The sequence below is a fragment of the Salvelinus namaycush genome, chromosome 1, assembly GCF_016432855.1.
Source record: "Salvelinus namaycush isolate Seneca chromosome 1, SaNama_1.0, whole genome shotgun sequence".
NCBI classification, from domain to species: Eukaryota; Metazoa; Chordata; class Actinopteri; order Salmoniformes; family Salmonidae; genus Salvelinus; species Salvelinus namaycush.
In genome coordinates, this window is record NC_052307.1 from 46,974,066 (window position 1) to 46,999,401 (window position 25,336).

The 25,336-nt window shown below is 40.9% G+C and overlaps 1 protein-coding gene across 4 annotated transcripts in view; it reads left to right on the forward strand.

Moving 5' to 3' along the window:
• Positions 1-20,506, forward strand: part of LOC120045004 (zinc finger MIZ domain-containing protein 2-like) — a 67,223-nt gene extending 46,717 nt beyond the window's left edge. For 2 of the 4 annotated variants that reach the window (XM_038989809.1, XM_038989818.1), the window contains exons 13-19: positions 1,249-1,406; positions 1,744-1,811; positions 1,899-1,967; positions 2,252-2,496; positions 13,619-13,785; positions 15,877-16,083; positions 19,636-20,506. In XM_038989809.1, coding sequence (XP_038845737.1) covers positions 1,249-1,406; positions 1,744-1,811; positions 1,899-1,967; positions 2,252-2,496; positions 13,619-13,785; positions 15,877-16,083; positions 19,636-19,743 — 1,022 coding nt within the window. In that variant the 3' untranslated portion in view covers positions 19,744-20,506. The remainder of the gene's footprint in view (positions 1-1,248; positions 1,407-1,743; positions 1,812-1,898; positions 1,968-2,251; positions 2,497-13,618; positions 13,786-15,876; positions 16,084-19,635) is intronic. The other 2 variants (XM_038989827.1, XM_038989834.1) reach the window with 2 other exon arrangements.
• Positions 20,507-25,336: the final 4,830 nt, after the last annotated feature.

Genomic DNA, 25,336 nt, shown 5'->3' on the forward strand with positions numbered 1-25,336 from the left:
TCCTTCTGTAAGGTTCTCCCATCTCAACAGAGGAACTATGGAGCTCCGTCAGAGTGACCATCAGGTTCTTGGTCACCTCCCTGACCAAGGCCCTTCTCAGTTCAGTTTGGCCGGGCGGCCAGCTCTAGGAAGGGTTTTAGCAGTTCCAAATTTCTTTCATTTAAGATTGATGGAGTCCAACTGTGTTCTTGGGGACCTTCAATGCTGCATCTTTTGGTACCGTTCCCCAGATCTATGCTTCAACACAATGCTGTGTCAGAGCTCTACTGACAATTCCTTTGACCTCATGGCTTAGTTTTTGCTCTGACATGCACTGTCAACTGTTGGACCTTATATAGACAGGTGTGTGCCTTTCCGAATCATGTCCAACCAATTGAATTTACCACAGGTGGACTCCAATCAAGTTGTAGCAACATCTCAAGGATGATCAATGGAAACAGGATGCACCTGAGCTCAATTGAGCCTCATAGCAAAGGTTCTGAATACTTATGTAAATAATTATTTATTTGTAATAAATTTACAAACGATTTTAAAAATCTGCTTTCACTTTGTCATTTTGGGGTATTGTGTGTAGATTGATGAGGAAAACATGTATTTAATCAATTTTAGAATAGATTAAATACTCTATGCCATTTAGCAGATGATTTTATCAAAGCTAATAATGGTAGCGCATGCATAAATATTCATATTGGGGGCCCCAGCGGGAATCAAACCCATAATCCTGACATCGCAAGTGCCATGCTTTACCAACTGAGCGACACAGCCTTTGTGAAACCTGTGCATTAATTTCTCCATCCCTTTTACGCTACTGTCCCACGATAAGGCACTGAGCACTACAGCATCATAGTATTAGCAATACATCCTGTAACTCTACAATGGGGACTTCACTCGCCGCATGGCCTATGGGTCTCTAAAGCCCTGTTCACACTGCACTTAGCTTTTAGCATGGGGCAAAGATAGTGTTCACTCTTGCATATTCTCAAGTGGGCTAGCACCAACCTTAGCCCAGGGCTAGCTGGCTCTGCTCTGGAGCAGGGTTAGCGCCAACTTTTTGGGGCTAGCCTATCAGAGTTCCATTGTTACCTAATTTCAATATTCTGCTCCAGAAAAGTGACAGTTGGTTTCAGTGAACACAGGCTAAGTTAACACAGGGACAGTCTTAGCATGGGGCTAAGGATAGCCCAAGGCTAAGACAAATGCAGTGTGAAAAGGCCTTAAATTCACTCTCTCCCCCGCTCCCCATTGCAGTCAAGAGGAACTTCAGCAGCGGCACCATCCCAGGGACACCGGGGCTGAATGGGGAGGACGGGGTGGAGCAGACGGCTATCAGGGTGTCCCTCAAGTGCCCCATCACCTTCCGCCGCATCCAGCTGCCAGCGCGAGGCCATGACTGCAGACACATACAGGTCAGTACTCCTTGCCAGTACCACAACGATCGGCTCCACTAACACTGCGCCCTCAGAGTGGAAAAAACACAGTGCTGCATCTGAAATGGCTCCCTATTCCCTAAATAGTGCTCTACTTGTAGGGCACTATATAGGGAATAGGGAGCCATTTCAGACGCAGCCAGTGTTGATTCTTCACCTGTTCCCTGGAGATAGGCTATACAACTCTTGAGTGCCAAGGAAGTCACATGTCAGAGCTCTACACACGTGAGGGTTTGTGAGTGACAGATCAATATTATGTTTCTGTATCTGGATGAATTTTCGGCTAATCCTACTCTCTCTCTCAACCTGGTTTCAGTGTTTCGACCTAGAGTCCTACCTGCAGCTGAACTGTGAGAGGGGGACCTGGCGCTGTCCTGTGTGCAAGTACGTTACAATAGTAGACTACTACATAACTCCCTTGCAGGATTCAAATCGATTGTAGCTCACTACTACGTCCTTTCCCCCTTGCAGTAAGACGGCTCTACTGGAGGGTCTAGAGGTGGACCAGTACATGCTGGGGATCCTCATCTACATTCAGAAGTAATAACCAACTCCCCCATGTCATTCTGATTTGTACCTGATTGTGCTTTATATTCTTTCCCCCATGTTTCTCCCCCATTCTCTATTATCCCCTCAACAATATGTCTCTCACAAAACCCACAACACAGTTACGTCCTGAATGGTAGCCTATTCCCTATTTGGTGCACTACTTCTGACCATAGCCCTATCTGGTCAAAAGTGGTGCACCATATAAAGAATACGGTGCTATTTCATCTGCAGCCACGTATCTAAAACGTTCACCTCTGAATTTTACACGCACGCAGCTCGGAGTATGAGGAGATTACCATTGACCCGGTGTGTAGCTGGAAGCCCGTTCCCATCAAACCCGACCTTCACATCAAAGAAGAGCCGGATGGTCCGGCTCTGAAGCGCTGCCGCACCCTGAGCCCCAGTCACATGATCCTGCCCAGTGTCATGGAGATGATCGCCTCCCTGGGCCCAGCCTCATCGCCCTACCCCTCCATGCCAGCAGGGGGAAACGGCAGTACTACGGACTACCCCAGCCAAGGTAGACTGACTAACTCCTCTCATGTGGTAGGGAAGCGTGGTGCCATTTTCACTAATATATCCACTTTTTTTAAATATTTTTTTTAATGGACTTCCAGAGTAGCCTGAAATCCAGAACCTGATTTCTGCTAGCATTCCACTCCTTGGACTCTGTCACTGCCAAACGTGTATGGCATTAAATGGACTGGAAAAGAGTGGAAAGTCAGCACAAAAGTCGAGCCAAAGGGTTAGTTGAGCCACCCCTTGTTTCTAGGAAACTATACATAAATGTATTCTGTGACCAAATATCATCAATGCATCAAATCCAAATGTATTTGTCACATGCGCCGAATACAACAGGTGTGTAGACTTTACTGTCAAATTCTTACTTAGGAGTCCTTTCCCAACGATGCAGAATTAAAGTAATACAAGTTTGCTAAATAACAGAAATGGTAACACAATAAAATAACAATAACTAGGCTATATACAAGGAGTTGATTCGGTACCGAGTTATTGTGCAGGGGTATGAGGTAGTTGAGGTAATATGTGCGTGTAGGTAAGGGTAAAAGTGATCATTTCGTGGAATCTGAAGAAAGAAACCACATGGAGAAAGTGGTAAGCAAATTAGGTCCAATAAACTGGTAGGTTTCATGATGCTTGCATCTATATTGTTTTATTTTACACCAGTTGGGGGTCTCTATAACCTTCAGTATGAGATCCTAAACCTATCCAGAAAGTGCATCCTTGTACAGTGGTTCCTCCTTTAAAGTTGCAGCGTACTGTGGCGCAGCTTGCATAAATTCTATAATATATATGCAGAAATTGCAGAAATTCTATGGCACATTATTTAAGTGTGAACCACTGGTACCATTAATGTTTGCTAGTGCTAGTTTGACCACCTGAGGGCATCTTTGAGAAGCATTTGATAGCCTTCAATAATGGCTGTACTAGAGAATGCGGGCACGCGGGAGACCGGGGTTCAATTCCCCGATGGGGAGGAAGGAGTAGGCTGTCCTTGTAAATAAGAATTTGTTCTTTACTGATTCCATATGTGTTATTTCATAGTTGTGATGTCTTCACTATTATTTTACAATGTAGAACATAGTAAAAATAAAGAAAAACCCTGGAATGAGTAGGTGTGACCATACTTTTCACTGGTACTGGCATAATTAATTTGATTAATATTATGGTGTTTCTATTCCAAGAAAAATGAAAAACCCTCTGGGTTTCCGTTAGGATGGAACAGAAAATATGGCGCTATACAACGTGACGGTCAGGATTACAGTACTGGGCTATTTAGCTAAAGAATCCCTATGTTATGCGGGCACGTGGGAGACCGGGGTTCAATTCCCCGTCGGGGAGGAAGGAGTAGGCTGTCCTTGTAAATAAAATAAAAAATTCTAAACTTCTTATGGCTGCAATCCCGCTAACGGGATCGATATGACAACAGCCAGTGAAAGTGCAGGGCGCCAAATTCAAACAACAGAAATCTCATAATTAAAATTCCTCAAACATACATGTGTCTTATATCATTTTAAAGGTAATCTTGTTGTTAATCCCACCAAAGTGTCCGATTTTCAAATAGGCTTTTCAGCGAAAGCACTACAAACTATTATGTTAGGTCACCACCAAACCACAATAAGCACAGCCATTTTTCCAGCGAAAGATAGCAGTCACAAAAAGCAGAAATAGAGATAAAATTAATCACTAACCTTTGATGATCTTCATCAGATGACACTCATAGGACTTCATGTTACACAATACATGCATGTTTTGTTTGATAAAGTTCATATTTATATCCAAAAATCTGAGTTTACATTGGCGCGTTACATTCACTAGTTCCAAAAGCATCAAGTGATTTTGCATAGCCACATCGTTTCAACAGAAATACTCATCATAAATGTAGATGATAATACAAGTTATACACATGGAATTATAGATATACTTCTCCTTAATGCAACCGCTGTGTCAGATTTCAAAAAAACTTTTGCATGGAAAAAGCAAACCATGCAATAATCTGAGACGGAGCTCAGAACAATAGCCAAATTAGCCGCCATGTTGGAGTCAACAGAAACCAGAAAATACATGATAAATGTTTCCTTTGATGAACTTCATCAGAATGCAGTCCTAGGAATCACAGGTCCACAATAAATGCTTGATTTGTTCGATAATGTCTGTTATTTATGTCCAATTAGCTAGTTTGGTTAGCGCGTTTGGTAAACAATTCCAAAGTTACAAAGCGCGTCCAATATAACGTGACGAAATGTCCAAAAGTTCCGTAACAGTCAGTAGAAACATGTCAAACGATGTACTGAATCAATCTTTAGAATGTTGTTAACATACATCTTGAAAAACGTTCCAACCAGAGAATTACATTGACTTCAGTTGAGCGATGGAACGGAGCTGCCTCTCACATGAACGCGCGTGTTCAATGCTTGGTCACCTCATGGCAGTGGTGAATCATTCCTGTTTCCTTCGGCCCCCCTTCACATTAGAGTCATCAGACAAAGTTCTATTGACTGTTGACATCTAGTGGAAGCCGTAGGAAGTGAAAACTCATCCATATCTCGCTGTAATTTCAATGGGGGCTTGGTTGAAAATCTAGCAGCCTCAGAAAAAATCCAAACAGGAAGTGGAACTTCTCAGGTTTTTGCCTGCCATATGAATTCTGTTATACTCAGACATAATTCAAACAGTTTTAGAAACTTCAGAGTGTTTTCTATCCAATACTAATAATAATATGCATATATTAGCAACTATGACTGAGGAGCAGGCCGTTTACTCTGGGCACCTCTGTGCACCTTTCATCCAAGCTACTCAATACTGCCCCTGCAGCCATAAGAAGTTAACTGACTTGCCTAGTTAAATAAAGGTTACACTAAGAGCATAACATTTCTACACCCTCATTTTCTGTTTCTAATCTAACCAATACCCAAACGAAGATTCAGTGAAAATAAAAATCTCATTGATTTATCAAGACCAGTCCCTATGCTTGTTTCAGAGCAAACCGTGCTAAAATAGTTGTAGGCTACTGCTTGTAACTTACTTCAATATGCTCTTTAAATAAATAAGACCTACACCACTTTTAACAGCACGTTACGCAACACTAGTGAGACTCATGTTGCCTATGGTAGGCCTACAGTATATCGTAAAATATGATGTGACTCTCTGCCAATAATTACATATAGAGGATTGGAGGTTATTTCTGTAATTCAGTGATATTTCTTCCCATAGTAATTCATTAAAGATCCATAACTAAATAATTTTTAGTTTTTTATCATAATTTTTTTAACGAAAGCATAAAGATGCCATTATTAGTTACATTGTTTTAGTTTTAACGTGCAGACTGGCACTAAGAACAGAACAGCGGGAACGTTTCCCTTGTCAGCGCCATTATTAGTGCAATGCCATGTGCTAGGTTGGTCTTCTGTGCGCGGCTCTGCGGCCCATCCCGTGCCCCCTGCCCTCGTGCCTTGAACCTCATGCTCTTTCAGTGGATACAGCTGGAAAACTGCAAGACAAATCCCATTGTGCGCCACTCGGGAGCCATGAACAATATGACCAATATAAAGTTGAAGTCAGAAGTTTACATACACCTTAGCCAAATACATTTAAACTCAGTTTTTCACAATTCTTGACATTTAATCAGAGTAAAAATTCCCTGTCTTATGACAGTTAGGATCACCAATTTATTTTAAGAATGTGAAATGTCAGAATAATAGTAGAGAGAATGATTTATTTCAGCTTTTATTTCTTTCATCACATCCCCAGTGGGGCAGAAGTTTACATACACTCAATTAGTATTTGGTAGCATTGCCTTTAAATTGTTTAACTTGGGTCAAACATTTTGGGTATCCTTCCACAAGCTTCCCACAATAAGTTGAGTGAATTCTGGCCCATTCCTCCTGACAGAGCTGGTGTAACTGAGTCAGGTTTGTAGGCCTCCTTGATCGCACACGCTCTGTCAGTTCTGCCCACACATTTTCTATGGGATTGAGGTCAGGACTTTGTGATGGCCACTCCAGTACCTTGACTTTGTTGTCCTTAAGCCATTTTGCCACAACTTTGTAAGTATGCTTGGGGTCATTGTCCATTTGGAAGATCCATTTGCGTCCAAGCTTTAACTTCCTGACTGATGTCTTGATGTTGCTTCAATATATCCACATTTTCCTTTCTCATGATGCCATCTATTTTGTGAAGTGCACCAGTCCCTCCTGCAGCAAAGCACCCCCACAACATGATCCTGCCACCCCCATGCTTCATGGTTGGGATGGTGTTCTTCGGCTTGCAAGCCTCCCCCTTTTTCCTCCAAACATAATGATGGTCATTATGGCCAAACAGTTCTATTTTTGTTTCATCAGACCAGAGGACATTTGAAGTACCATCTTTGTCCCCATGTGCAGTTGCAAACCGTAGTCTGGCTTTTTTATGGCGGTTTTAGGGCAGTGGCTTTATCCTTGCTGAGCGGCCTTTCAGGTTATGTCGATATAGGACTCGTTTTACTGTGAATATAGATACTTTTGTACCTGTTTCAGCCAGCATCTTCACAAGGTCCTTTGCTGTTGTTCTGGGATTGATTTGTACTTTTCGCACCAACGTACGTTCATCTCTAGCAGACAGAATGCATCTCCTTCCTGAGCGGTATGACGGCTGCGTGGTCCTATGGTGTTTATACTTGTGTACTATTGTTTGTACAGATGAACGTGGTACCTTCAGGAGTTTGGAAATTGCTCCCAAGTATGAACCAGACTTGTGGAGGTCTACCATGTTTTTTCTGAGGTCTTAGCTGATTTATTTTTATTTTCCCATGATGTCAAGCAAAGAGGCACTGAGTTTGAAGGTAGGCCTTGAAATACATCCACAGGTACACCTCCAATTGACTCAAATGATGTCAATTAGCCTATGAGAAGCTTCTAAAGCCATGACATAATTTTCTGGAATTTTCCAAGCTGTTTAAAGGCACAGTCAACTTAGTGTATGTAAACTTCTGACACAGTGGAATTGTGATACAGTGAATTATAAATGCCAAAATTATAGTTTGTTTACAAGACTTTTGTGGAGTGGTTGATACACTTAGGTTGGAGTCATTAAAACTCGTTTATGTAAACTTCCGAATAATATATACTACAGGCTTTTATATAATTCTATAATAATAATAATAATAATCACTTTGTTTAAAAAAAATAACAATATTTTGGAGATTTTCAAGTGACGTAAATGAGCGCGGAAAAAGGCCATTCTTGAACATGGGGTGAGACATTGTTATTAATTTGTAAATAAATTAATAACAATTTAGAATTATTTATTTATGTTTATAGAGGGAGAGAAACCAAAAACCTACAATAATCTCATGGGTCTTCCAGTCGAGGCCGGCACGGGTATTGAACCGGCATCTGTAGCAACACAGCTTGTATTGTGCAGTGTCTTAGACCATTGCGCTACTCAGGCGCTGTACAACGTGACCGGTCGGGAGTGGACTAGACTACTACAGTAAGAGCAAAAATAATCCTAACAAAATAAATAATAAAAACCTTAGTGTAACTACAGTTTCGGTAAGTAATGCTGAAGTCGTTTTCATTTATCAGTTTCTATTTAGGTTTATGTCGCCCATTCATTGTCAGTTAGAGACACAGTAGGGCCCAAAAGCATAATCAGTGCTCTAACTCCCCCTTGTGCTGGCCTAGCGCAATGAAGTGGTGACGCAGGGTACCGTACTTAACCACAAATTACCTCTAAGTACCGCAGTGTAAGCTCGCAATTGTTAAAGGAGGAACCACTGTAGCTGTGTGTAGGCTAATATAGTCAAAATGGTTGCTGTGGGGTAAATTGAGCCATTTGGCCAGGTAGAAGTTGAGCCAATGGATGATCCAATGGCAAGTTGAGCAAATTGTTGCAAAATGTTTTCTTCTCAGGCGTAAGGCATTATTGCTAGGATATGCGGTAACACAAGGGCCTGGCCTGTGTTAAAATTTAAAAAATTAAATAAAAAGTTAGTGTTTGCTAGGAGTTAAGCCTATGTTAAGTGTTAAAATAAAAGTGATTGTTTGGGGGGAAAATATGGACATTTACTAGGTTTCCATCCAATTGGTGACAGATTTCAACACTAATAATCAAAAATCTGCATAAAAACGTGCATTTTCCCTCCAAAGATGTTTGACTTGTTGCGGATAAAATGCTGTGCGTGATGACGTACTGCACATAAAAATAACTTTTGCGGTTAAATTACCATGTACCGAATAAATAATACAAGTTAAATGGGTTTCCATCGCATTTTCAACTCTACTGATGGTTTTGTCACAAAAGGTTGCGTTATATAGCGAATGTACCCCTCTGGTTGTGGAACGTTGCACTCTAGCCAACATCTTGCAGATACAGTGCGGGTAGGCTACCTACATAATGAGGTTATTATGGACAAAAGAGCAAGATTATTTTTATTTGTCAAACGGTAGCCAAGCATCGGTCATCATGTCACCAAAATAAGACCCTCAATAAGTTAATCATCAATTATTTTATCTGTTGCCTTATAAACTGTATGCTTTCCCGAGTTGTAGTGGTAGCATTGGTGATTTTAGCATGTACATCTTGGTGGGGGAAAAAACAAAACAAGTGGGATGCATGCCAGCAAAGCCACTACACATAAAAACATAGCTGATATGGCAGACTTGCTTACACATGTGGTTTCTCCTGACAATTGAGATGTACAAACTGTGGCATGAGGGTACGACAAGCGGATAAGAGGCAATCCGTTATTTCGATTAAGACATTAATGGGCAAGCGACGACGGACGTAGTCAATATAACTAACTATTTGTTCAGCACTTTTGAAATGTACAGCGACAGAGTTCAGAACATGGGTTGTTCTTACAGTGTACTCCCTGTACACGTCAGAACCGTAGGATAAATAAATGGGGCATATAAACAGACAATGAAAGCTCTTACAATACTCGATGATTACATTTCTCTAAAACAGGTTATAGGCTATTTGTGCACCACCAAGTTAGAACATGAGGTGAAATTAAGAGGTGAATATAGACCAAATTATTAGGGTGAGGCATATTGAATGCCGTTTGGGTCTTTGCGTGTCAAAAAAGATACACGTCATATAACACTATTTGATGCATTAAATAAGCTTTTAATTTGACACGTCAAATAACACAATTATATTATAGAATGTTGTTTCTGCTGAATTTGCATGTGCAAGCCAAGCACCACAACTACTATCAGTAGCACTGTCAAAAGCTATACAAAAAAAGTAGCCAAACAAGCACACACCTGGCGAAGACGGATGTGTTTACAATACCACGTTGGTGAAAATAGACCAAATTATTAGGGTGAGGCACATGGGCTACTAACACAACATACATTTAGTATTACTTTCTTAGCTACAGTATACATTTCTCCCTTGCATATTACATAATTTATGCAGCAGCGTACAATACATTTTTGGACTCACCTTGTGAAAGTGGCGCAGCGGTCCTTTGTTGGCAAATTTTGTCACCGAACTTTGTCATCAAAGTCTGGCATTTTCTGCATTTATGGTGGGAACTGGGGGGGGAAAACACAGCCATTGAATAGCAGGCTAACGTTAGTGGTTTCTTTGCAACGCTTGCAGTTAACCACTGATTCCTTCCAAACAACTTATTGTTGAATTTGCGATTTCCAACTTGTTGTGTAATCTATATGTACAATAGCCGATGAGCACCGATACATTTTATCCGTAATTTCTCCATTATTTATCTAAATATGACAAGGATTAAAAAGGATTTGCCAGTAGATTGTCGAGTTGACGATGACTGCTAGCTTAGACTTTGAAAGTAAAGCTACTGTAGATATAATGTGATTTGATGTCATTCTATCTGAGGCCAATGACCTTGAGCCTTCATGGAGCCTTCATCTAATATAACTCTATGAGCCTTCATCTAATATAACTCTATGGCAGAACCCAAGGGACAAACATTTTCAAGCTCAAAGGTTAGAATTGGGGATGACGTACTGTCCCATGAGTGACATAAAACTGAGCCAATCAGGCTTAACGCTCTGTATTTTCTGCTGGCTAGCCCCACCACCACAGAAAGCACTGAGTTTGGCTGAAACACCTGCATTTTGGAGCTGCCTTACTCAAGAAAGCAAGAAAGAGACTATGTTTGTATGCGGCTTTGTTAACTCAATACATTAAAAAAACTAATATGTGACATGTATTAATGCCAAAATAACAAGCAAAACAGGCAAGACCCCCCGCCCCAAGAAATATTATATATATACACTACCGTTCAAAAGTTTGGGGTCACTTAGAAATGTAATTGTTTTTAAAAGAAAAGCAATTTTTTGTTCATTTAAAAAAAACATCAAATTGATCAGAAATACAGTGTAGACATTGTTAATGTTGTAAATGACTATTGTAGCTAGAAACTGCAGATTTTTTTTATTTTATGGAATATCTACATAGGCGTACAGAGGCCCATCATCAGCAACTATCACTCCTGTTTTCCAATGGCACGTTGTTAGCTAATCCAAGTTTTATCATTTTAAAAGGATAATTGATCATTAGAAAATCCTTTTGCAATTATGTTAGCACAGCTGAAAACTGTTGTGCTGATTTAAAGAAGCAATAAAACTGGCCTTTAGACTAGTTGAGTATCTGGAGCATCAGCATTTGTGGGTTCGATTACAGGCTAGAAACAAAGAACGTTCTTATGAAACTCATCAGTCTATTCTCTTCTCTGAGAAATGAAGGCGAGAAATTGACAATCATCTCTGCAGCACTCCACCAATCAGGCCTTTATGGTAGAGTGGCCAATCGGAAGCCACTCCGCAGTAAAATGCACATGACAGCCCACTAGGAGTTTGCCAAAAGGCACCTAAAGACTCCCAGACAATGAGAAACAAGATTCTCTGGTCTGATGAAACCAAGATTGAACTCTGGCCCGAATGCCAAGCGAGGAAACCTGGCATCATCCCTTTAAAAAAAAAAACATTTACCCCTTTTTCTCCCCAATTTCATGGTATTTAATTGGAGTTAGTCTTGTCTCACCGCTGCAACTCCCGTACGGACTCGGGAGAGGCGAAAGTGGAGAGCCGTGCGTCCTCCGAAACCCAAACAAGCCGCACTGCTTCTTGACACAATGCCCACTTAACCCGGCTGCCAGCCGCACTAATGTGTCGGAGGAAGCACCTGGCGACCGTGTTAGCGTGCACTGCACCCGGCCCACCACAGGAGTCGCTAGTGCGCGATGGGACAAGGACACAACTGCCGGCCAAACCCTCCCATAAACCGGACGACGCTGGCCCAATTGTGCGCCGCCCCATGGGTCTCCCGGCCGCGGCCGGCTGCCACAGAGCGATGCAGTGCCTTAGACCACTGCTCCACTCGGGAGGCCCCTTGGTATCATCTCTACGGTGAAGCATGGTGGTGGCAGCATCATGCTGTGGGGATGTTTTTCAGCAGCAGGGACTGGGAGACTAGTCAGGATCAAGGCAAAGGTGAATGGAGCAAAGTTCAGAGATCCCTGATGATAACCTGCTCCAGAAGACTCGGCTGTAATCGCTGCCAAAGGTGCTTCAATAAAGTACTTAGTAAAGGGTCTGAATACTTATGTAAATATGATGTTTCAGTTTACTTTTAGTACATTTGCAAAAATGTCAAACTAGTTATTTGTCACGATCGTCTTCTTGAGAGAGAGAGAGGACCAAGGCGCAGCGCGTGAAAAATACATCTTCTTTTAATGAAGGAAAAACAAACACTTACAAAATGAACAAAACAAACGATCGTGAAGCTAAACCTGAACTAAGTGCACACATGCAACATAGAACATAGACATAGACAACTACCCACAAAAGCCTACTGCCTATGGCTGCCTTAAATATGGCTCCCAATCAGAGACAATGAATGACAGCTGTCTCTGATTGAGAACCAATCTAGGCAGCCATAGACATAACTAGACAACTACACTCTTCTCTGCCCCATACACATACAACACCCCTAGACACTACAAAACACATACATTCCCCATGTCACACCCTGACCTAACTAAAAAACATAAAGAAAACAAAGAATACTAAGGCCAGGGCGTGACATTATTGCTTTGTCATTATGGGGTATTGTGTGTAGATTGATAAAGGGGGGAAAACTATTTAATCCATTTCAGAAAAAGGCTGTAATGTAACAAAATCAAGGGGTCTGAATACTTTACGAATGCACTGTATCTTAAATGACTGCATTTTCATGAATTTCATTATGTATTCTTGAAGTACAGTCAAAAACAGTATGTGACTTTATACGGAAGTGGAGCTGGAAGTAGACATGACCTTCCCAGTGGATAACAAACCACGGTCGTGTCCAGTTGGCATGAAATGGAAGAAAAGAAAACACTAATACATATACCAGTCCCTTTAGGATTCTGCGGTTATTATGTGAGTGGTTTCAAATTTTACCAATCTCCGCACTATTACCGCATAAAACTGTATGATCACCGCAATACAAAACGAGTGCTAACAATTTTAACCAATTGCAGCACTTTTTTAAAGCATAAAATGGTTCAAGCAAGCCACACGTCAACAAACTTTTTCCCCTGTTAGTGCATTTTCGTGACAAAGTGTACAAAATCATTGCAAATTGGGTAGGGAAAGGGGATACCTAGTCAGTTGCACAACTGAATGCATTCAACCAAAATGTGTCTTCCGCATTTAATTCAACCCCTCTGAATCTTTCACCAACAAAAAAAACTGAAAATCCCGGAGGGACTGAGATACGATAGGATATTGTCTGTACTAATTACAAAGGAAACGACAGTTTTTCTTTTCTGTGTCAAAATATTTGCACAGTTTTCTATGGAGTACCCCAATGAACACAACCAATAGTTGGTTAACTCAGTAAAGAATGGTTCTGACGTTTTTCCTTTAGTGTACAAATACAAAAGTTTTGTACTGTTTTAGCCAAATTTCCAAATCACCTCTCATAGCCGTTCCCTGCTAAAACATTACTCTTATTTTTTTACAAAGTATTTGCCGAAATTAATTTTGAAATTGATTAATTAGCAAATGCTCTCTGTGAAGAAAATAACATATAAACATTCTTCTCATGTAAATTTATGGTTAAAAGGGTAGAGAATGTCTAAGTAACAAGAGTGTATGTCTGTTTCTGCCCAGGATTGGGATACCCTAACCAGCCTGGGTTCTCAGACTTCCCAAATGCCCCTGGCACCCCTAATGTTGGGGAGTTCTCCTCGGGACCACCCCCCCTCTCCTACCAGGCTGACCTGCCAAGTGGACTCCTCACTTCAGACAAACCCATGGGACATCCCATGTCATCCCAGGTACTAACCTCAACCCTGCTGAGTGCTTTGTTCTCCCTGTTCTCAATGGTCTGGAGTCTTGAGAAACAAATCCACCTCACCCCTAAAATAATCATGTTTGTGCTTTTAACGTATTATCATTCACTTTTCATCTAACCAGCTCGGTGACAAAGTTGAAGTTCCCTTGTTCGTTTAGAGACCAAACTGTGGGGTAGTGTTGTAGACCTGGTCTTTCTTTTGTATGTGGGTCCTGGTTTACTAATCAGTGTTGATGGTGCATGTCATTATGATAAGTTATCCATAAAAAGCATAATGTAATCTGAATTAGAGGTCGACCGATTAATCGGCATGCCCGATTTAACTAGGGCTGATTTCAAGTTTTCATAACAATCGATATTCCGCATTTTTGTACGCCGATTATGGCCGATTACATTGCAATCCACGAGGAGACTGCGAGTGCAGCAAGGAGCCAAGGTAAGTTGCTATCTAGCATTAAACTTATCTTATAAAAAACAATACATCTTAACATAATCACTAGTTAACTACACATCGTTGATGATATTACTCGTTTAACTTGCTTGTCCTGAATTGCATATAATCAATGCGGTGCCTGTTAATTTATCATCGAATCATAGCCTACTTCGCCAAACGGGTGATGATTTAACAAAAGCGCATTCGCGATAAAAGCATAATCGTTGCACCAATGAACCTAACCATAAAAATCAATGCCTTTTCTTAAAATCAATACACAAGTATATATTTTTTTACCTGTATATTTAGTTAAAAGAAATTCATCTTAGCAGGCAATATTAACTAGGGAAATTGTGTCAAGCAGAGTCAGGGTATATGCAGCAGTTTGTGCCGCCTGGCTCATTGCGAACTGTGTAAAGACCATTTCTTCCTAACAAAGACAGTAATTAATTTGCCAGATTTGTACATAATTATGACATAACATTGAAGGTTGTGCAATGTAACAGCAATATTTAGACTTAGGGTTGCCACCCATTCGATAAAATACGGAACGGTTCAGTATTTCACTGAAAGAATAAACGTTTTGTTTTCGAAATGATAGTTTCCGGATTTGACCATATTAATGACCTAAGGCTCATATTTCTGTGTGTTTATTATATTATAATTAAGTCTATGATTTGATATTTGATAGAGCAGTCTGACTGAGCGGTGGTAGACAGTAGCAGGCTCGTAAGTATTCATTCAAACAGCACTTTCCTGCATTTGCCAGCAGCTCTTCGCAATGCTTGAAGCGCTGCGCTGTTTATGACTTCAAGCCTATCAACTCCCAAGATTAGGCTGGCAATACTATAGTGCCTATAAGAACATCCAATAGTCAAAGGTATATGAAATACAACTGGTATAGAGAGAAATAGTCCTATAATAACTACAACCTAAAACGTCTTAACTGAGAATATTGAAGACTCATGTTAAAAGGAACCACCAGCTTTCATATGTTCTCATGTTCTGAGCAAGGAACTTAAACGTTAGCTTTTTTTACATGGCACATATTGCACTTTTACTTTCTTCTCCAACACTGTTTTTGCATTATTAAAACCAAATTGAACATGTTTCATTATTTATTTGAGACTATATAGATTTTATTTGTGTATTATATTTAGTTAAAATAAGTGTTCATTCAGTTGTTGTAATTTACATTATTACAAATATATATATAAAAATTGGCCGATTTTAATCGGTATTGGCTTTTTTTGGTCCTCCAATAATCGGTATCGGCGTTGAAAAATCAGAATCGGCCGACCTCTAATCTGAATGAATTAACCATATAAAGTAGAAGAAATTGATTAAGTTCAACTATAAAGAATACGTTAAGTGTGGGTTAAGATGGTTTCATATATTGCTTTGTTGTCTTGGCCCTTCTACAAATCACAGGTGCCATCAAAGTTGTAAAGTATGTAAAGAATTGATGATGAGTTCTAATTGAAAGGAGCATGACACTTTGGAAGGGTAGTTGGATTTGAGTTGAATTGGCTTGTTATAAAACTTTATTTTACTTCTAACACACCAAAGCATATTATATGTTGATGTGGCACAGACGTGTTATGCAGGAGCTTATAATACTTATAATACTTTTCAACTCAGATTCCCCATTCGGGCCGCATGGACTCCTCTCACAGTTCTCTCCACCATCAGCAGCATCAAGGCCTCCATAGCAACTCGCACCTCGGGGGAACAGTGGCACCCATGATGCAGCCTCGCAATCCCTCCCAAAACACCAGACTACACACAGAAAGCTCCTTTGGGTTAGGGGGTCCCGCTTGCTCAGAGGTGCCAGAGCCTTCCTTGGATGTGAGTAGCAACATTTTAATTCACTCACTTCATGACCTAGCTACTCAGTGCATTGCTACACTACATTTACATTCACACTGTACACAATGGCTGTATCGCATCAGTGGAAACCAAGACTGTTTTCAGGGCAGGTCTGCCGGTTTGGACTAGCAGAAGTGACTTTTCGGTATTAGGTTAGGAGAATTAGGTTAAGGTTAGGAAACGGGTTAGGTAAAATGTAAATATTGTTCCAGACGTGGAGCCTTCCGAGTGGCGCAGCAGTCTAAGGAACTGCAGTGCTTGAGGCGTCACTACAGATCCAGGTTCGATGCCAGGCTGTGTCTCAGCTGGCCGTGACCTGGAGACCCATGAGGCAACGCACAATTGGCCCAGCATCATCTGGATTAGGGGAGGGTTTGGCCGGCCAGGATGTCCTTGTTCCAATGCGCTCTAGCGACTCCTATGGCAGGCCGGGCGCATGCATGCTGACACGGTCTCCAGTTGTACATTGTTTCCTCTGACACATTGGTGGCTGGCTTCCGTGTTAAGCGAGCAGTGTGTCAAGAAACAGTGTGTCTTGGCAGGGTCGTGTTTTGGAGGATGCATGGCTCTCAACCTTTGCCTCTCCCGAGTCCGTACGGGAGTTGCAGCGATGGAACAAGACTGTAACTACCAATTGAATGTCACGAAATTGGGGAGATCGCTGCAACTCTCCAACGGGCTCGGGAGGCGAAGGTCGAGTCACGCGTCCTCCAAAACATGACCCTCCAAACCGCTCTTCTCAACACCCGCCCGCTTAACCCGAAAGCTAGCCGCACCAATGTGACGGAGGAAACACAGTTCAACTGACGACCGAGGTCAGCCTGCAGGCGCACGGCCCACCGCAAGGAGTTGCTAGAGTGCGATAAGCCAAGTAAAGCCCCCCCCTGGTCAAACTCTCCCCTAACCCGGACGATGCTGGACAAATTGTGTGCCGCCCTATGGGACTCCCGATCACGGACGATTTGTGATACAGCCTGGGATCGAACCCAGGTTTGTAGTGACACCTCTAGCACTGCGATGTAGTGTCTTAGACTGCTGTGCCACTCGGGAGGAGACTCGGACATATCTCGCTTCAACTAGGCCTGCCCTGAGAACAGTCTTGGTTCCAATTTATGCAAAGCTGCTACACAATGGCCCTCGTTCATCAACTTGTTCATAAATTGGGCAACATTTTCGTAGTATGGTAAGATTTGCACTATTCATAATGCTTTTGCACTGTGTAATGCGTAATGTGTAATACACATATTGTATTATGAGGAAAACTCAGAGGTATCAGGCAGAACTCATTTATCAGCAATAAGAGGTTTATTCAAGCAATTGGAAGGAAGGTCACTCTCAGGATGAACCCAGAAAGTAACCTCCAGGATATACCGGAAAGGAATTCTCAGGATATTTCTGAAAGGATCTCAAAGATTTTACAATTACAGCCTTTAGATACTTAATCTACACAAAAAGCTGCTTAACCATGCTAGGGGGAGGCAAGCTTACATGAGAGATGAGGGGTACTTGGCTCCCATAAAGCATTAAAACAAACAAAAGCAGGTTCTAACCAGTTCTCACAGCCTATGTGTCTAAGATAGGGGAGTGATAAGATCTTTAGAGCCTCAACAGACATGAGCAGCCTGGATGGCTTTTAGTGTCCCAGAGATAAGGACGAATAACAAATCACTCCTTAAAATCGCGCAAGGTTCAAGGCACGAGAGCAGGGGGCACGGGATGGGCCGCAGAGCCGCACACAGAAGACGGACCTAGCCCATGGGGGAGGGAGGTGGACCCCTAACCCGCCACACTGGGTAGCACAGAGCAACACTTTAAGCGCATTGCACTAATAATGGTGTTGACTAGGGAAACATTCCCGCTGTTTTTAGTGCCAGTCTGCACGTTCAAACTAAAACAATGTAACTAATAATGAAATCTTTGTGCTTTCGTTAATAAAATAATGATAAAAATACTACTATTTAGTTATGGATCCATAATGAATTACTATGGGAATAAATATCACTGAATTATAGAAATATTGCAACAAAGTCATCTATTGAAGGTAAACAAATTGTTGCTTACTGGAAAGTACTATTTCGAACACACACGGTCACGTTGTACAGTGCCATTATGGCTATTAGCAGGTAGCTGGACAATAGACTTGCCTAGGAGGGTAGGGGGAGAATTCTATCGTTAAATGTATTTCTAAGTTAGGTTGGCTGTATCTCAACCGGCCGTGATTGGTTGAAATTTCAGTTTAATACACCAGAAAAGACAAAACAAATAATACCACAAAAAGTATTATTGTGTATCACATCCAACCGTGAATTGGGAGTCCCATAGGGCGGTGCATAATTGGCCCAGCGTTTCTCTCCTTCTAAAAACATAAATAAATGTTTTGGCCTTTACAAATATAATTTTGGCCTTTATTCATATTACAATTGCTCACTTTCGTTTAAAAAACAACAACGAAATAACCTCCAAAATATCGTTATGTATTGTCAAGTTGATGGCACAGTCATATAGCCGGCACCTACATAAAGCTGAGTGACTCACTCATTCATGGCTTTGGATCAAAATAAATAAGGTTCTTTTGATAGTCTTTTATAAAGAAATGTTTTGGTTATCCTGACCTGGACACCATGTACAGTAGCCCATTATGGGATATTAGCAGGACAATATACCTTTACCAACACCTCTCTGTATTTTGAATCTTTGTGAATGGGGGCTCCCACAGTGCAAACAGTTGCAGGTTCTTTTTTTTTAAATTTAGAATCCTCCAATCCTCTATATAATTATTGGCGGAGAGTCACATCATATTTTTAAACATCAGTCATGTGTTACCTCAGCTAGTTAACAACCTGGTAACTTTACCAGTACATCTAAACATCTGGGGGCACAGAAAGAAAGGAAAAGAGATGGCTTCTTTAGAAAATCAATTAATGAAGGACTGATCTCTTGCATGTCCTCACTCACAAACTTGAAATACTTTCAATGTAATGCATCTCAATAGGTAGAGCTTTTACACAATGTAGAATCCTAATATTCCACAAATGACTTTGTAATTTCAATGACAGGTTTTTGTACCAATATTTTAGATTTTTATAACAAACATATGTTTTTACAGAGTTAAATGTTTGTTTCTTTGTGCACAACATGTGCTTCAAAAGTAGCTAGAATTCATATATGCCCAATATGCTATATCTCAATCAATTAAAACAAATATATGTGCTACCAATGAAAAAAGTTAATTTAGAGCCCTGTCTACAAGGAAATTTGCATACGAGTGGTCTCGGACCGATTTACATGTACAATATCCAGAGCGACTTACAGTAGTGAGTGCATACATTTATATACAGATGACATTTTATGCCAAAGAGAAACAAATCTGAGCTACAAAAAAAATGTGGAAGACATTGCTCATATGTTAATGTTGATGACTATTTTGAACTGTGAATGATTGATTGATGAGCGAGGCACAATGTGTTAATGAGCGCAGTGCCTGTTGTTGTACATAATCTTTAGGGATTCTGATTTCTCTCTCCTCTACAGTTACTTCCTGAATTGACAAATCCAGATGAGCTGCTGTCTTACCTTGGTCCTCCCGATTTACCGAACAACAGCAATGATGACCTACTCTCCCTCTTTGAGAACAACTGAGTCCCGGTGCTCCTCTCCACAGTCACCCATGGTTCCCTGCAACACATAAACTACATACAAGAAGTATCCCACCTACAATGTGGGTATAAAATACTTCCTGTAATATAAGAGCTCCCCTTGAGCCGAAAATGGCCGTCAGTGGTAGGCATGTCGAGTAGACATTTGAATATGAGGAAAGACTTTTAATGTCCCTTGTCTGACTATAAACTATGGTAATATTTTGTTTTATATCTGTAAACTATTCCCGCATCCATTCCCTTGTTACTACCTTTCTTGCCCAAGGATCCAATTGTATTTAAAGGCTTCCTTACTAGAATCACATTTATTGTATGTCATTCAGAAGGGATTATCAATGTATGTACATTTTCTTATTCAATGCAGTTGTGATGCAAGTTTATGTCCAACTGAATTTGGTGAGTTTGAAATGTCCATTAAAGTATGATTAAATAACCTTTTTTAATTTACAATAATAAATGGAAGATGAATACATTGAGGGGATGCCCTATGTGTTTCAAAGATAAACATGTATTTTCACTGCCTTTTACTGTGATTTATCAATGCACAACAGTGACAAAACAGCAATGTAATTTCCACATTTACATAACCATTCCAAGCTATGATCATTTAGCACACCGGCACACAAACAATTACTCAGTCTTTTTATATTCTAAATTAACAGATTTTTATGCATAAATGTTTGACATTATATTCATTACAATGGTTAACAACCTTGTAGGCAAATGGAATAAATGGCAATCTGTAAGGCTTTGTGAGACTCAATTCTTTGGAGCAGCTATGGAGCCAAAGCCATACCTTTATGGCTACATGTAAATATATGGCTCCAGCTAAATCAAAGATGACCACACCAACCAGATGTAGTCCCCTATTACATTTTTTAAATGTGAATTTATTTGCATACTTCTGGTTCTTACTGATCCAGATATACTTTTATTAAATCCTACTTTATATTCTTCCTACACTAACGCTTTGTAGGCCTGCTCTTTGCAGAATGACAGAAAAATTAACTACACAGGTATGGGCAACTGGCGGCCATTTCGTAGGCCCCCGGATCAATTATTATTTAAAAAATGTGGAACTAATTCGGGGTCCCATTACTGTTGAAAGTTAGAATAGTAGAATATACTAGGTGCAATTTCGTCATTTGGTTGTGCATCAGCAGATTTTCTCTTGTTATGCAAGTCACTGACAGTCACTCAATTAGTCCATGTCAGCTAAAATTGTTAAGATTGTACATTTGTCTAGCCAAATATCTAAACCTGTAGTAATCAGGGTCCAATTACAGACCAGGGAGCCTCCATTAATTTTGTTGGCCACTCTCACTCCGATAACATATTAAAAACTGCAAACATTTCTCTTCACCCCATGGCAAAATGAGTAGAATTGCATGAAGTAAGTTACATTTCTAAATCTTCTCTCCACCTCATGGCAAAATGTATAAAATTGCAGCAAACTTGCTTTAAAACTGCATTGCAGGAAATTAACTCTTAACACATAATTGTTTACCAGATAATTATGATATTATTAGGAAATATTTAGGCCCACTGTGTTGAGGAAAATTTGGTTTCTTTGAAAATAATTACTTTTTACTGACTTGATAACGTATTGTCAAAGGCACGTAGACAATATTATTTACTGTGTCGATACGGGAGTAGGATAATGTACAATCGTAACGTAATTTGATGTGTTATTTATTTAATGGATGAATTCAATTGTAAATGAAAAGAGCATATGCCAAACATGGGTTGTGTGTGTGGGGTACAGAGATTGGGTAGTAATATAATAATCATGTTGTGGTCTTTTGTTCATCAAGCAGACCAGATAATTCGAGATCGTTTACTGCAGTATTTGGTTGTCGAAGTTGGTCGCTTAATGGGTCCAGTATGTCAGCTATATGGTCCAATACTTCCTGAGGGATTGGAACCTCAACCTGTGCCATAGTTGCTAACTAATCCAGAAAAGTGGAATTCTCACCGCCACCGAAAACATGAATAAACTCCTTATAAGTATTGTGGCTATGTATCTCAATGTCATGATGTGAAAAGACACACAAGAATAGCATGGTCTTTAAATAGAACCTGTGTGCCCAGCCCTCTGCCCAACCCCCTGCTGCTTCACCAACGCCTGGCATTGAAACATGCCTGAAACGGCGAAAAAAATTTTTTAAATGATGGCAAACAAAGAGCATCAGCCAAACATGGATTGTGTGTGGGGAGTATAGAGTTGCGGTAGTATAATAATGTTGTGGTCTACATTTTTGTTCATTATCACCAGATAATTTGAGATGATGGGAGAGCCTGTTAGGCTATTTAAAATGGAAGAATACAATTGATATACTGTAGCATGAGACTAATACCTCCTGTTTTTTTTAATGGGATTTGAGTGCTGTTTAGAAAAATATATATGTATTCTTAATACACTGCAACATTACGGAGTGCACATCAATTTAAATTCCACTTTGTAACTAAACTATAGGAAAAAATTTGAAATGTAAGAATATAATTTACTGTATATACTGTAACAATGACAATAATCCCTTTATGTATACACAGGCGGCCAGCTCTAGGAAGAGTCTTAGTGGTTCCTAACATCTTCCATTTAAGAATGGAGGCAACTGTGTTCTTGGGGACCTTCAATACTGCAGCCATTTTTTGGTACCCTTCCCTAGATCTGTACCTCGACACAATCCTTTTTCAGAGCTCTACAGACAATTCCTTCGACCGCATGGCTTGGTTTTTGCTCTGACATGCACTGTCAACTGTGGGACCTTATATAGACAGGTGTGTGCCTTTCCAAATCATGTCCCATCAGTTGACTTTACCACAGGTGGACTCCAATCAAGTTGTAGAAATATCTCAAGGATGATCAATGGAAACAGGATGCACCTGAGCTCAATTTCAAGTCTCATAGCGAAGGGCCTTAATGTTTTTATTTTTTTATACACTGCTCAAAAAAATAAAGGGAACACTTAAACAACACAATGTAACTCCAAGTCAATCACACTTCTGTGAAATCAAACTGTCCACTTAGGAAGCAACACTGATTGACAATAAATTTCACATGCTGTTGTGCAAATGGAATAGACAAAAGGTGGACATTTATAGGCAATTAGCAAGACACCACCACCTGCAGAACCACTCCTTTATTGGGGACCACAGACCACTTCTCAGTTCCTATGCTTCCTGGCTGATGTTTTGGTCACTTTTGAATGCTGGCGGTGCTTTCACTCTAGTGGTAGCATGAGACGGAGTCTACAACCCACAGAAGTGGCTCAGGTAGTGCAGCTCATCCAGGATGGCACATCAATGAGAGCTGTGGCAAGAAGGTTTGCTGTGTCTGTCAGCGTAGTGTCCAGAGCATGGAGAAGCTAACAGGAGACAGGCCAGTTCATCAGGAGACGTGAAGGAGGCCGTAGGAGGGCAACAACCCAGCAGCAGGACCGCTACCTCCGCCTTTGTGCAAGGAGGAGCACTGCCAGAGCCCTGCAAAATGACCTCCAGCAGGCCACAAATGTGCATGGAAGGAGACGCGTTCTGTCTCCTGGAGATGAACGTACTTTGGTGCGAAAAATGCAAATCAATCCCAGAACAAAGGACCTTGTGAAGATGCTGGAGGAAACAGGTACAAAAGTATCTATATCCACAGTAAAACGAGTCCTATATTGACATAACCTGAAAGGCCGTTCAGCAAGGAAGAAGCCACTGCTCCAAAACCGCCATAAAAAAGCCAGAGTACGGTTTGCAACTGCACATGGGGACAAAGATCGTACTTTTTGGAGAAATGTCCTCTGGTCTGATGAAACAAAAATACTGTTTGGCCATAATGACCATAGTTATGTTTGGAGGAAAAAGGGGAGGCTTGCAAGCCGAAGAACACCATCCCAACCGTGAAACGCGGGGATGGCAGCATCATGTTGTGGGGGTGCTTTGCTGCAGGAGGGAACATTTTTGGGCAGAACTGAAAAAGCGTGTGCGAGCAAGGAGGCCTACAAACCTGACTCCGTTACACCAGCTCTGTCAGGAGGAATGGGCCAAAATTCACCCAACTTATTGTGGGAAGCTTGTGAAGGCTACCCGAAACGTTTGACCCAAGTTAAACAATGTAAAGGCAATGCTACCAAATACTAATTGACTATATGTAAACTTCTGACCCACTGGGCATGTGAAAGAAATAAAAGCTGAAATAAATAATTCTCTCCACTATTATTCTGACATTTCACATTCTTAAAATAAAGTGGTGATCCAAGACAGGGAATTTTTACTAGAATTAAATGTCAGGAATTGTGGAAAAACTGAGTTTAAATGTATTTGGCTAAGGCGTATGTAAACTTCCGACAACTGTATTGTTGACACCTATCCAATACTTCCAGATCCACACAAGTTCCTAGGGCCTAGGGGTTGATTTGGTTTCAGGGATTAGTGCCAATGGACCAAGACTCTGGGTTCTGAGCCCAGGTCCAAATAAAGACTGCTTTTATGGGTGTTTGAGTAGTCTTAAGGCCAACACCACAATAACAAGAGACTATCTATGCTAAAGTATAATAGGCCTGCTTATACTATGGTTAGTAGGGATCAGGCATTCCTGACCTGTCATGGCATGTAGGGCATTGGTCAGCAACCCTGTTCCTGGAGAGCCACAGGGTATGCAGGCTTTTGTCCCAGCTAACACTATGACACTATGACTAACACACAAACCTGCTTTCCCCACGGCTCTACAGGACCACGTTGAATAGTGTACCATCCTAAATATATGCTGAGAGCTGTTTCACGTACGCATGCTATATAATTAATATACAACATACTGTAGCTACAGGTATAAGGCTTCTTATTATAGGCAGGGTTAGATAGGGACCACAGGTCATAAGTTACCTTGGCTTTAAGGGAAGGGCAATATCTGCACTTGCAATGTCATCGTAAGGTGATTGCAGAGTAACTGCAGTGTACTGCAGTTGAACTGCAGTTATACTGCACAGTAACTGTAGTTACACTGCCAAATTACTGCAGTAAATGTTTATTTTGGACGCAGTATTTGCAGCCTACTGCAGTTATACTACATTCTAACTACAGTTAGGGCAGGGTTTGACAACCCTGGTCCTGTTTTTGATTTAGCCGAGCTGGAAGACCAGGTGTATTGAGTCAATTAGCTCAGTTGGTCAGATGTAGTGCGTAGTTGGATCAAATTTCTGCAGTGCCTGCGGCACTCCAGGAACAGGTTTGCCTACCCCTGTAGAGAATGGATGATCTTTGAGATCATTCAGTTCTTGCTTTGACAGGTGGGTGTGCGGATGTGTTGCTGCTATATCATGCTCCAAGAATATTCCAGCATGCTCACTTCTGTATTCTCTCCAATTGTGCAGTCATGGTTGAGGTTAGATAGGAATGCACTCCCCGTGCACCATATTGTAGTACAGGCCTAAAGTTGGTGGTATAGATGGTCACCAGGCCGGGTCTGTTGACACTGAAACTCTCAAGATGGCGCAGCACAAACATCTATATATTTATAAACTGGGCGGTTCGAGCCCTGGATGCTGATAGGCTGACAGCCATGGTATACCACGGGTATGACCAAACATTTA